This window comes from Limanda limanda, unplaced genomic scaffold (assembly GCF_963576545.1).
Source record: "Limanda limanda unplaced genomic scaffold, fLimLim1.1 SCAFFOLD_309, whole genome shotgun sequence".
In the NCBI taxonomy this organism is placed as follows: Eukaryota; Metazoa; Chordata; class Actinopteri; order Pleuronectiformes; family Pleuronectidae; genus Limanda; species Limanda limanda.
Genome location: NW_026870541.1, coordinates 21843 through 35828, shown reverse-complemented (window position 1 = coordinate 35828; position 13986 = coordinate 21843). Strand labels below are relative to the sequence as shown.

The window sequence follows — 13986 nt, the reverse complement described above, 5'->3', positions numbered from 1 at the left end:
TATTTTATACTATTTCTATTTTTATATTATTTTTTTTGGTTGTAATTACTTGAGCATTACCAAAAGAGAGCCTGCGACTGCTTCATGTTATCTCTGTGCATTTGACAATAAATAAATCTTGAATCTTGAATCAGTCTCCTCACCTCCCTCCCTCCCTCCCTCACCTCCCTCCCTCCCTCCCCTCCCCCCCTCCCCCCCGACAGGTTATCTCAGTCGACCGGCTTAAAATAGAGCCGAGTCAGACCCGGTGACGCTTCAGGGGAACCAGGCGCTTCTTCAAAAAACGCTGAATTTACTCCTCCGGCTCAAATCCGCCGGCATCTGTGACACAGTTTGGGATTTTTTGAAATGTCGTCCAAACAAACGGGAGAATGTGAGTCTGTGTGTGTTTCCACATTGAGACTCTGCAGCAGTTGAGCTAAAGTTAGACGGCTGATAAGACAAAGTCACATTTATCAATCCAGCACGATGACAGCTGCTCGTCAGAAGTCAAGATACTCACAGGTCTTCATACAACATAGAGTATATAACTGTACTTCACCACGTACTGCAAATAAAAACACATATTATACAAACTGAAATTTAAGCCTCTGACAGTTAATTGTATTTGAAGGGATTAAAAGATTAATTGATTAATTGCTTCAGGTCACAGTAAAAGGTCACCGAAGTATATGTAGGAAAATAAAATCATCTTTTCATGACGTCCTCTTTAATATTTACATCGTCTCCTCTATTAAAACTCAACTCACGAGTCTTTTGCTGCCAATTTAAAGCGTTTTTGTCTCCAGTCAAAGTCACTGAGGACAAGTGGAGACAGGAGCGTCTCCGTCCGTCCTCTCTGGTTTATATTCAGTCTGCAGCAGCAGCAGCTCAGGACCGGACTGTGGCTCCGCTGCCGATAACAACACCTCGTCTACAAAGAGAACGACCTCTGTCTCCGTGAAGGTCGTCCCCTGCGGGAGCTCAGGTTAATGAGTTTAACTGCTCCTCTCATAACAAAGCATCCTGGTAGGGTTGCATACTAGCTTTTCAATTTCATATGTCATTGATTGACTTCAAGTCATTCACGTTGGTAAGTTGTCAGTTTAGTAACTACAAACAATAGCATTGGTTTAATTAAGACCTTTTTCAAACGGCCTCGTGCAACGCATTCAACATCAACAGTATTTAACTGTAACATGCACCATCATCAGTCAGAATACAACTTCCCTGTAATTTTACAATGTGTTATTGCGGGAAAATGCTGTCAGCTACTGTAATTATATTTGGCCCATGATGCATTGCAATACAAAGATAAACTTCGTAAAATGACAGAACAAGAAGTTACTGTTTAATTTTAATGTAGAAACTACAGCGATTTGTTACAGTGTACAAGCGGCCGAAATTGTTTTTTCTCCATCTGGTGGCTAGACTCAGCTCGGGTGAGTGAGCTCGGAGTCGAGCTGCTGCTGCTTCTCGTGAAAAGAGAGAGAGGAGGTTCAGGCATTTTATCAGGAGGTCTCCTTGGTGCTTTATATGGGGTCAGCCCTATGTTCCCACAGCCCTACGTTCCCACAGCCCTATGTTCCCAGATTAATTTTGAAAAATTAGTCCCGATGTTCCCACATTTCCTGTTAAGCCCTAGCCGTTTTCGGGACAAAAACGCCTACAAATGCATGCCTACAGTAAATGATCAATTCCTCCACAATTATACGGTCAATTTGCATGTAGTGTTAGGGTTAGGGTTAGGGTTAGGGTTAGGGTTAGGGCTACATATGGCCTAATTTTGTAATGAATATTAGGTATGTGGGAACACAGAGCTGTGGGAACATAAGACCTAATTTTGAAAAAGCTCTTAGAAATGTGGGAACATAGGGCTGTGGGAACATAAGGCTGTGGGAACATAGGACTGTGGGAGCATAGGACTGTGGGAACAAAGGGCTGTGGGAACATAGGATTGTGGGAACATAGGGCTGTGGGAACAAAGGGCTGTGGGAACATAGGGCTGTGGGAACATAGGGCTGTGGGAACATAGGCACGCTCCCCTTTATATCCCATTTGGCTGAGGAATGGCTCATGATGGAAGAGGAGCTGGAAAGTGACACACCAGAGAAATCAGGAAGCATCTGTTCCTCCCTGAAGAGACACAGGCTGAAAACCAGACGATCACATTCACCTTCCAAACCAAACTAAACCAAACCAGACCAAACGTCCTGAGTGAGTCCAGCTACAGGAGAGAAGAGTCAAACTACAACCTGCCGACGCTCCCCACACTGACCGTGAGTATAACAAACACCTCGACTCAGAGGGGAAGTGAACCTCAGTGAAGTTCATGGAGCTGTGACTGACTGACTGTCTGTTTTCAGCTTCACCTGGAGACTCAATGGCTTCCAGATTAGAAGAGGATCTCTGCTGTCCCGTCTGCCATTATGTCTTCAGAGATCCTGTTGTCCTGTCATGTAGCCACAGCTTCTGTAAAGACTGTGTGGAGAGCTGGTGGAAAGACAAAGAAGTAAAAAAGTGTCCACTTTGTAAGAGAAGATCTTCAGAGCATGAACCACCTTGTAACCTGGTGTTAAAGAACCTGTGTGAGACCTTCTTACAGGAGAGAGATCAGAGCTCTTCACCTGCTCTCTGCAGTCTGCACTCAAAGAAACTCAGACTCTTCTGTCTGGACCATCAGCAGCCAGTGTGTCTCATGTGCAGAAACTCAGAAAAACACACCGACCACAGATTCAGACCCATCGATGAAGCTGCACAACAACACAAGAAGCAGCTTCAGGTAACTCTGGAGCCCTTGAAGAAGAAGTTACAGAGTTTAGAACGTGTTAAAGTAGAGTTTGAACAAACAGCAGAACACATTAAGGTCCAGGTCGGACGCACAGAGACGGAGATCAAGGAGCAGTTTAAAAAGCTTCATCGGTTTCTGGAGGAGGAAGAGGAGGCCAGGATGGCTGCACTGAGGGAGGAAGAGGAGCAGAAGAGTCGGATGATGAAGGAGAAGATTGAGGCTCTGAGCAGAGCCATAACGTCTCTTTCAGACACAATCAGAACCACAGAGGACGAGCTGAGAGCTGAAGACGTCTCGTTCCTGCTCAACTACAAGGCTGCAGTGGAACAAGTCCAGCAGCGCCCCCTGCTGGGTGATCCACAGCTGGCCTCAGGAGCTCTGATAGACGAGGCCAAACATCTGGGGAACCTGAGCTTCAACATCTGGAACAAGATGAAGGACGTGGTCTCCTACAGTCCTGTGGTTCTGGACCCAAACTCTGCTGCTCCATGGCTCGTCCTTTCTGAATATCTGACCAGTTTGAGACAAGGAGCGACACAGAAGCTTCCTGACAATCCAGAGAGGTTTGATCAATACTTAGATGTCCTGGGATCTGAAGGTTTTAACTCAGGGACTCACAGCTGGGACATCCTGGTTGGGCACAGTAGATTCTGGTTACTGGGTGTGTTAGCAGAGCCTGTCCAGAGGAAGGGAAACGATCTGTCTGGATTTTTGGGAATAGGGTTCTATGAAGGTAAATACTCAGCATCGTCACCATCATCATCATCTGCTCTCTCTGTGCAGAAGATCCAGAGGATCAGAGTGAAACTGGACTGGAACAGAGGAGAACTGTCGTTCTCTGATCTTGATACTAACAAACACATTCACACCTTCACGCACACTTTCACTCAGAAGATGTTTCCATACTTTAACATTATAGATCCCTTGAAGCTGTTACCTGTGAATTGTTGTGCAATAGGAGTAGACTTGACGTTGGCTAATTATTAATAATCATGAAATATGATTATTAAAATAATAAAAATTATCTATCAAAAATAATTAAATTATTAATTGAAGATGATCAGTAATCAAATAACAATAAAACCACTAATGAGAAAATAGGAATTATCAATTAGAAAGTACAAGCTATCAATTAACAATGATAAGGTTATCAACCAAGAATAATGAAAATAATTAGTCAAAAACAATAAAATTATCAATTTAAGAATAATACTATCTATATTAATAATTGAGAAAGGGGGGCACCACCCTGGTTTCCAGGGACCAACGATGTCAAGCTATAATTATCAGTCTCATAATGATAAATGTCAAATTAATAATGTCAATATTTTAATATTAACGATTACTTAATAAACAGTGAAGGCTTCTAAGTTCGAGCACAGGCAATCATAATCCAGCTGCAATCACACACCTATGCACAAATATTCACAGACTACAGATACTTTAATTACAAAAGTATTTATTAAAAAGGGGAAATAAAGTTATAATGTTATTCAATAATTTATCATTTTAACAAGCTCCAATATTTCAAAGATAAACACAGCAGCACTTATCACAATTCAGAAAATAAATGTAAAACCTGCGGTCTACCTATGTATGTCTGTCTGTGTGTGTGTGTGTCTGTGTCAAAGTGTCTCTCTGTGTATGTGTGTCTATGTGTGTGTATGTGAAATAAAGTTAGTGTTATTTAATGATTTATCATTTTAACAAACTCCCATATTTCAAAGATAACAACAGCAGCTTATCACAATTTAGAACACGCATGTAACCTCTGGTCCATCTATGTGTCTCTGTGTGTGTGTATCTGTCTGTGTCTATCAAAGTGTGTGTGTGTGTGTGTGGGTGTGTGTGTGGGTGTGTGTGTGTGAGAGAGCGAGAGCGAGAGAAAAGAAAGGGGGCGTGGCAATGACGCAGTCACATCTAAGATGGCGGCCGATCATGATTCGTGGAATCAAGGCCTAAAAACTCTCAAAATGGCGGATTGACTACAAAACAAGATGGCGGAGCCGTTATGAATTTAGAGCCAGGATGGGAGGAGAGAGAGAGCGGAGGCGTGGCAATAATAGACTCAAAATGGTGGGTTAACTTGGGTTATTCAAGATGGAGTCTATGTTAATGACACCATGTGGCCGGAGCTCACACTGGTGGTCGTCACATGAATTACACAAAGGAAATTTTAGACAAAGAGAATTCTTATCTCTGATTGGCTTTGGGGGCCGAATGGTTTCCAGATGTGTTCAGCCTCTCTAAGCATAGATTTAACTATGTGACATGAACTGTATTATAAATACAGATCGGAAGTGTGTATAGGTTGGTTTAGAAGGAGAGAGAGAGAGAGAGAGAGAGAGAGAGAGAGAGAGAGAGAGAGAGAGAGAGAGAGAGAAAACATGTAAGGAGAGTTCAAAGAAGCTCTTAAAAATTACGCCTGAGATGAGTTAACAGTGATTCATTCACCCCTCAGCCCTCAAGCGAACGTTGTGGGCCGAGGTTCTGATCGGTGAAATCACTGCAGACTCACACAGACGTTAACAGTGCGGGCGGAGGCGCTTCTCGCGGCCCTATTTACTGTAACACAAAAACATTGCCATCAAACCGGAAACCGGAAGTAGCGGCTCGGAGTAGTGGCCGGCTAAAACAATGGAACACGGAGGTTCCATCAACAAAATACACTCAAGTATTAAATCAACACGCTACGTATTAAAACTAACATCTGCCCAGACAACAAAAGCCTCTTACTGTGACCGTGATTTTGTGGGTTGCATGCGCATTGGCGCGAATCTCCCGGAGGTTCAGTGAATAGCTTGAAGTCTCTCAGGCGGGCTCCCATGAGCACCGCAGCTGGGCCGGAGCGGATCCGTCGTGCTCCGTGACGGGATGAGGCTTCGTCTTCTTCGGTAGCAGCGGAGATCGTGCTGCCTCACAGGGACGTGCGGCTGCTTGTAGCCGTTGTAGATCGTGTGGAGAAAGAATAAAAGTAAAGTCCGTGTGGAAAATTAAACAGTCTGAGATCGTTCCGCGAGTAATTTCCTGTTTCGGTCCTTCAAGTTAAAACAGGAAAAGTCCTTTCCAAAATAAAACGTCGACTAAGATGAAAGAATAAAATGAATGAAATGAATTGAAATGAATAAAACAAACGTCTTATCGCCTCCATTAGCTTACTGGGTCGACTATGAAGACCCCCGGGGGGGGGTCTAGTGGCGACGTCAGCATCGGAGGAAAAAGAGGACAAAGAGAAAAGTACTTCCCTCCTTAAGTTTGCTGGAACCTCTGGGCAGACCCAAAAGGGCCTGGTGGGAACGTCAGCATCGGAGGAAAGAGAGTGGTTTCTGGGAGCCTTTTTAAGTCATGTTCCAGGTGACTCCCCCCTGGGAGGAGGGGTCAGGGGTCAGTGTGGCCCTCCAGCCAATTGAGTTGTCAGGATTTGGCCCCCAGGGGCGGGCTTACAGTGGGGACCCAGGAAGTGACCTGCTGCCACATGGAGATAAGGCCCCCATGCTGGATTTTTAAATGTAAGGGGTCTCCTGAAGCGAGTCTAAGGTTTTGCGACTCTTTGTTCTAAGTCAGATCACTGGGCCTTCCCCAACAATCCCCCTTTGGTCTGGAAAGAGGGTCGTTACCCGGTTTTTAGGGCACGCTAGGGTCGAGAGTCCAGTGATAATCCATGAGAGGTAATCCTTGAGTGGAGTTGAAGCATTGAAAGTTAGTTCATCATGAGGCAGAGGCATAAATGTCTTTGAGGCATGAGTCTAAACAGAGAGAGGTAATTGTCTGGGCAGACAGAGGCTAAAACCACATATATTCTAAAACACGGCGCACATTTTCAATTTCACATAATGCTTATCGGCAGTTATTGTTAACATACTGATGAATTTCGGTGAAGAGTGAAATGAAAGAAAAGTGGAAAAAGGAACAGAAGAAAATGTTTGAGTAGGTGCTGGTGTTTTGAGGTAAACATGTGTGTTATCCTGTCTAACCAAAACATTTAGAACGGCGAGTCACGTTCTGTTGTTCGCTAATCTGTGAATATATGGTAAATCCTATTTCTAGGTTTGCAAATCTACAGATATTGAAATTGCACTGCCAAGACTGAATTGCCAAGTGTACCCGTGAGGGCTGCACAACCGTAGTGGTAACGACTTCAAAATTCCTCAACGAGGTCTAAGGAGGTTCACTACCTGAACGTACGTTGTACAATTTACTGACAGAGGGTCTAAAGCATGCAGCTATTGATGGAGTGAGTGGTTTGAGCGGTCTTTCTGTTTTAAAATTGGGATTTCTTTCCCCCCCCTTTCAGATGTGGAGGTGAGAGGGGTTTCTGGCAGCGCCTTGTCCTTCCCAGTCATTGAAGTCATCTTTGGGAGTGGAGAAGGAGGTTGCTGCTCCTAGTTTCGCCAACGGGGTTCAGTGTCTGGTCTCTCAGTGGAGCTTGGAGGAACACGTGGCACAATGTCTCTCATTGCTTCATCCACACATCTCCGTATTAATTCCTCTGTCCCAGGATGCATCCCATGTGTTGGATTTCGGTCACCATCTCTATACTCCTGGTATTGATGAGGTTTCCTTTGGTTACAGCCCCTACTTCTCTGTGGAGAGGGATTCAGGTGCTGAGGTCGAAACTGTTTGTGGGGCTGGTTGAAATCCTCACCCCCTTGGTTTTGAGGGGCACCCAGTTGGAAGGGTCGTTGTTTCTGGTTCTCTTTTCTGGGGTTCATCTTGGCGTGGGGAAAGTTGTCATCTTCCAGCGCCGGGTCCACATGTGTTTGGACTTGAACTGCCAGAACCACGGTGTCGTCTTCGTTGAACCCTCGGATGTTTGGGTCGAAGCGATAAATGTCTTTTTCAAGGGGCTCTTGCCGCCGGTTGCGGATTTCCTCTCTTTGAGGGGGTGCTGAGTCATCAGTGTCTTTTGACTCAAATGTGCCACAGTACTCATCTTCGTGGCCACCATCTCTTGCACCGGGGGTGGAGGACCATCCAGGACGCGACCGTGAGTCATGGTGCGCCTCTGCCTGAGTGGCAGACTGGGAATCTCCTTCAGCCCTCCAGGACGGATTCCTTCCGTCGTTGTGGTGTGGATCAGCATGGCTCCGTGCAGGATGTGTTCGTTCTGGCTGGAGTGGATGCTTAGTGTCCGCTGGACAGGCATTTGATGTTGCCTCATAGCGGTCCCAGGTCACTGCACGTCTAGGGGTTGAGTCCGGCTCCCCCTTTGGTGTTGAGTGGGTCGGAGCGGTTGACTGCTGGGTGTGTCTGGCTCTCCAGAGCAAAGCTCCCTCTGCATGAGGGTTGTGGAGCTGTGCTCGCAGCTGTTCTCCCAGTGTCTCTGCTCTGCTGGCTCCACCGGGAATGACGTCAGCTCCTGGCCCTGTCATCAGGGATATCAGCTTGAGGGGGGGGGCAGCTCTGTTTGACTGTGCCCCCCTTTCTGCTGACCTTTGACCTGCGTGTGCTCCTGCACCGCCTGGTCCTGTTCTTTGCGGGTCTCGATGATATGCCGCAGGTGGGAGTTTTTCTCCTGCTCCGCTCGACATGCTGCTTGCATGGCTCTGAGCGCCTTCGCATGTTCTTGGGTCTGCAGCTCGGCTCTCTGCTGGTAGAGGAGTGTCAGTTGACCCAGAGCATGGGGTATTATTGGATGCGGGCCAGTGGGGTTGATGAGTGCATGGAAAGTTCTTGATCTTACGATCGCAGGTACTTAAATCATACTCACTCAAGTCACTCACCGCATCATTAGAAAAAATTAATCAGACTGGCTACAGTCTCTAATAGGACCTCTGGTCCTGAGGGAGCGCTGGCCCCATGGTGGTACATGCTACTCATCTTCTGAGTGCGAAAAGACACCTGGCGTACTGCTCACGCTTGCTTAGAAAAAGTGGGTAAAACACTTAATTAATAACTACACAACAAGATGCACAGGTGAGCTTCACCCTGTGTCTATAAAGTAGCAATGAAGGATAGCTCTGTGGCTCAATCCTTAAGACCTAGTTGTTCAACAACTAGTCTTCTCAAAACTAGTCTCTCAAATCTAGTTTGTCTCCTTAAGATCAAAAAGCATGCAGAAAATCTCCTATAAAAATTACCAACTACTGAAACGCAGTCAGCAACCAACCATAGTTACACAAAAGTCTGCTTGGCAAAGGGAATTAAGAATAAAGAAACTTCAAAGAGAAATTAGTTTCGAACCTATGTCTCTCTTCAAAATTTAATCATAATTATTGTGCCTTGAGATGACACAACCACTTATATGCTAGAAGCAACTAACCATGGATACACAAGGCACTAGTATACCTGCTTGGGACAGGTGCAAAGGTATTAAAATAAAAACTTTCAAAGAGAAATAAATTCCTAGAATTATTTATCTCTTTTCTTAAATTATTTATGATTCTTTTGCTTCGAGAACACAACCACCGATTGCACTCTGCAGCCAATTACGGATACACCAGGCACTGGTATACCGGTTTGGTAAAAGTTCAAATGAATTAAAAATAAAACTTTGCAAAGAAGAATACATTTCCAAAATTATTTTCTTCTTTGACAACGAATCATGATCAATACCAAATGAGAGAAAGGAAAAGTTTTGAAAAAAAAATAAAAAAAATTCAAAAAAATTTAAATTTTTCAAAAAAATTAAATTTCTGGAAAAAAAAAAGAATCTGGATTATTGTACATAGTGTTATGATACAGCTGGAGTTAGATCGCCTCACACGGGGCACCATTTATGTTGTGCAATAGGAGTAGACTTGACGTTGGCTAATTATTAATAATCATGAAATATGATTATTAAAATAATAAAAATTATCTAACAAAAATAATTAAATTATTAATTGAAGATGATCAGTAATCAAATAACAATAAAACCACTAATGAGAAAATAGGAATTATCTATTAGAAAGTACAAGCTATCAATTAACAATGATAAGGTTTTCAACCAAGAATAATGAAAATAATTAGTCAAAAACAATAAAATTATCAATTTAAGAATAATACTATCTATATTAATAATTGAGAAAGGGGGGCACCACCCTGGTTTCCAGGGACCAACAATGTCAAGCTATAATTATCAGTCTCATAATGATAAATGTCAAATTAATAATGTCAATATTTTAATATTAACGATTACTTAATAAACAGTGAAGGCTTCTAAGTTCGAGCACAGGCAATCATAATCCAGCTGCAATCACACACTTATGCACAAATAATCACAGACTACAGATACTTGAATTACAAAAGTATTTATTAAAAAGGGGAAATAAAGTTATAATGTTATTCAATGATTTATCATTTTAACAAGCTCCAATATTTCAAAGATAAACACAGCAGCAGCACTTATCACAATTCAGAAAATACATGTAAAACCTGCGGTCTACCTATGTATGTCTGTCTCTGTGTGTGTGTCTGTGTCAAAGTGTCTCTCTGTGTGTGTGTGTCTATGTGTATGTGAAATAAAGTTAGTGTTATTTAATGATTCATCATCTTAACAAACTCCCATATTTCAAAGATAACAACAGCAGCTTATCACAATTTAGAACACGCATGTAACCTCTGGTCCATCTATGTGTCTCTGTGTGTGTGTATCTGTCTGTGTCTATCAAAGTGTGTGTGTGGGTGTGTGTGGGTGTGTGTTTGTGAGAGAGCGAGAGAGCGAGAGAAAAGAAAGGGGGCGTGGCGATGACGCAGTCACATCTAAGATGGCGGCCGATCATGATTCGGGGAATCAAGGCCTAAAAACTCTCAAAATGGCGGATTGACTACAAAACAAGATGGCGGAGCCGTTATGAATTTAGAGCCAGGATGGGAGGAGAGAGAGAGCGGAGGCGTGGCAATAATAGACTCAAAATGGTGGGTTAACTTGCGTTATTCAAGATGGAGTCTATGTTAATGACACCATGTGGCCGGAGCTCACACTGGTGGTCGTCACATGAATTACACAAAGGAAATTTTAGACAAAGAGAATTCTTATCTCTGCTTGGCTTTGGCGGCCGAATGGTTTCCAGATGTGTTCAGCCTCTCTAAGCATAGATTTAACTATGTGACATGAACTGTATTATAAATACAGATCGGAAGTGTGTATAGGTCGGTTTAGAAGGAGAGAGAGAGAGAGAGAGAGAGAGAGAGAGAGAGAGAGAGAGAGAGAGAGAGAAAACATGTAAGGAGAGTTCAAAGAAGCTCTTAAAAATTACGCCTGAGATGAGTTAACAGTGATTCATTCACCCCTCAGCCCTCAAGCGAACGTTGTGGGCCGAGGTTCTGATCGGTGAAATCACTGCAGACTCACACAGACGTTAACAGTGCGGGCGGAGGCGCTTCTCGCGGCCCTATTTACTGTAACACAAAAACATTGCCATCAAACCGGAAACCGGAAGTAGCGGCTCGGAGTAGTGGCCGGCTAAAACAATGGAACACGGAGGTTCCATCAACAAAATACACTCAAGTATTAAATCAACACGCTACGTATTAAAACTAACATCTGCCCAGACAACATAAGCCTCTTACTGTGACCGTGATTTCGTGGGTTGCATGCGCATTGGCGCGAATCTCCCGGAGGTTCAGTGAATAGCTTGAAGTCTCTCAGGCGGGCTCCCATGAGCACCGCAGCTGGGCCGGAGCGGATCCGTCGTGCTCCGTGACGGGATGAGGCTTCGTCTTCTTCGGTAGCAGCGGAGATCGTGCTGCCTCACAGGGACGTGCGGCTGCTTGTAGCCGTTGTAGATCGTGTGGAGAAAGAATAAAAGTAAAGTCCGTGTGGAAAATGAAACAGTCTGAGATCGTTCCGCGAGTAATTTCCTGTTTCGGTCCTTCAAGTTAAAACAGGAAAAGTCCTTTCCAAAATAAAACGTCGACTAAGATGAAAGAATAAAATGAATGAAATGAATTGAAATGAATAAAACAAACGTCTTATCGCCTCCATTAGCTTACTGGGTCGACTATGAAGACCCCCGGGGGGGGGGGTCAAGTGGCGACGTCAGCATCGGAGGAAAAAGAGGACAAAGAGAAAAGTAGTTCCCTCCTTAAGTTTGCTGGAACCTCTGGGCAGACCCAAAAGGGCCTGGTGGGAACGTCAGCATCGGAGGAAAGAGAGTGGTTTCTGGGAGCACAGCCTTTTTAAGTCATGTTCCAGGTGACTCCCCCCTGGGAGGAGGGGTCAGGGGTCAGTGTGGCCCTCCAGCCAATTGAGTTGTCAGGATTTGGCCCCCAGGGGCGGGCTTACAGTGGGGACCCAGGAAGTGACCTGCTGCCACATGGAGATAAGGGCCCCATGCTGGATTTTTAAATGTAAGGGGTCTCCTGAAGCGAGTCTAAGGTTTTACGACTCTTTGTTCTAAGTCAGATCACTGGGCCTTCCCCAACAGAATGTCTCTGTGACGCTGGATCAGAGCAGTTAGAGATAAAGATTTTATTCATCTTGTTTATTTCTTCGAGAGAAATCTGCTGAATTTAAATGTTAAACTCGTTATTCTAAAGCTTTGTTTATTTCTCCTTTTACTTCTCACTCATTTTTGTTTCTACTGTCGACTTTTCCACGTGTGTAAAAAGATTTCATTATTTTCTGATCTTTATCTTTGGTTTGTTTTTTACTTTCATGGAAAATGTTTTCTATCGTTTATATTTTGTGTGGATCCATGAAGTCGAGCAAACTGATGAAGATCCACATTAAAACACATTTATCAATAACAGCTGATCATTGTTCACATTCAACAAACTTTATTAAAACTCACACATGAGACATGATTCATGTTTAATCACATAAAGTCTGTTCACATATGAAATAATCCAACATATATGAACATTTATCTGTTTGATGTGATGAAGCCAAAATGATTCTGTCTGTAAAAGTGTTTGTTCAACAGCAGCCGAGTGATGTGATTTTAATATTGTGATATTAATAATAAAAACTATGAAACAAAAACAGAGTTCTGACCTTTTTTAAGTTGAAATGTTAATATAACATTATCTGTCATTAAGGAGGATTTAAATGATCACATGATTAAATGTCAACGCTCAGAAAGAGCTTAATTGAAAATTAGGAAACAATTAGAATTGGAATTCAATATTTTTGCGTAATTTGCAAAGTGTATTCGCACCACATGCATTAATCATTAATAAACAAATAGATTTTAATAATCAGAGCCTGTGGATGCAGATGTCTGAAGCAGCCGGAGGAGGTCGGCTTCAAAAGGCCTTTATGAATATTCAGCGTTTCCTCTCTCCCTCCTCCACCGGGCGATCCATCATTCATAAACATGCCTTCACAGCCGGATGGACCCGTGTGTGTGTGTGTGTGTGAGTGTGTGTGTGTGTGTGTGTGTGTGTTTATGTGTGTGTGTGTGTTTGTCTGAGTGTTTCTTATTTTTGTCAGATTTCATCATGTCGGTGTAAAATGTTCCCGACAGCGAAGAAGGTAAATAATTTGTTTAAGTAAAATACACAGAATCAAAATACTTCATTATGAAAACAATCCTATATTTAAAATGTAACAGTTGATTAATCTTCATTCAAGATTCATCATTACAAAACTTATCAATCTCTTAATTATAATCTCATAAAACTGCTGTGGATCCTGAAGCTGCAGATTCAGGTCATGATTCTCAGAAGGTTAATAATCCATTTCATATTGTTTTCATGTGGTTATAACTTTTTATTTTGAAAGATTCTGATGGTTCCAGCTTCAAAGAGCAAGTTAACGCAGAATCTACTTTTTACTACGTCTGTATTTTATTTAATCACAGGAGACGACACAGTGCATCGTACTCATGATTCTTTCATGCACATTTTCAAAGTAAAAGGATTCTTGACGACACACAAATGTAAATTATCCAAATGTCAAAAAGTTCAGAACCATAATTCACCTATTAGACACAATGTTTTGTGTTCATACATTTATACAAATAATACTTACTGTGTGTGTATTTTGACATATTTTTTATATAATCCTGAACTTTGTAAAGACAATTAATTTATTTTAACAGAACAACGAGATAACGTTTCTCAACACGGATCCTGGATTCAGAGTTTGTGCCTTTTTATATTTCACATATATTTCTTACCTTGTGGTGAATTATACAACAGGACCAGGAACATGAATAAGAAGCTTTTAGTACCAACCTGTGTGTGTGTGTGTGTGTGTGTGTGTGTTTGTGTGTGTCTGTGTGTGTGTGCCTGTGTGTCTGCGTGTGCTGGCACGCTGCTGTATTTGCATCCTCTGTTGCTTCTGAAAT

General features: G+C 42.9%; 1 protein-coding gene across 1 annotated transcript; it reads left to right on the top strand.

Annotated features, from left to right (window-relative positions):
- Window positions 1–2362: 2362 nt before the first annotated feature.
- Window positions 2363–3709, top strand: LOC132997422 (zinc-binding protein A33-like; the record flags this gene model as incomplete). Its single annotated transcript, XM_061067450.1, has 1 exon — window positions 2363–3709. A coding segment is annotated over exon 1 (1347 nt), but the record flags the coding sequence as incomplete, so codon positions are not given.
- Between the last annotated feature and the right edge of the window lie 10277 nt (window positions 3710–13986).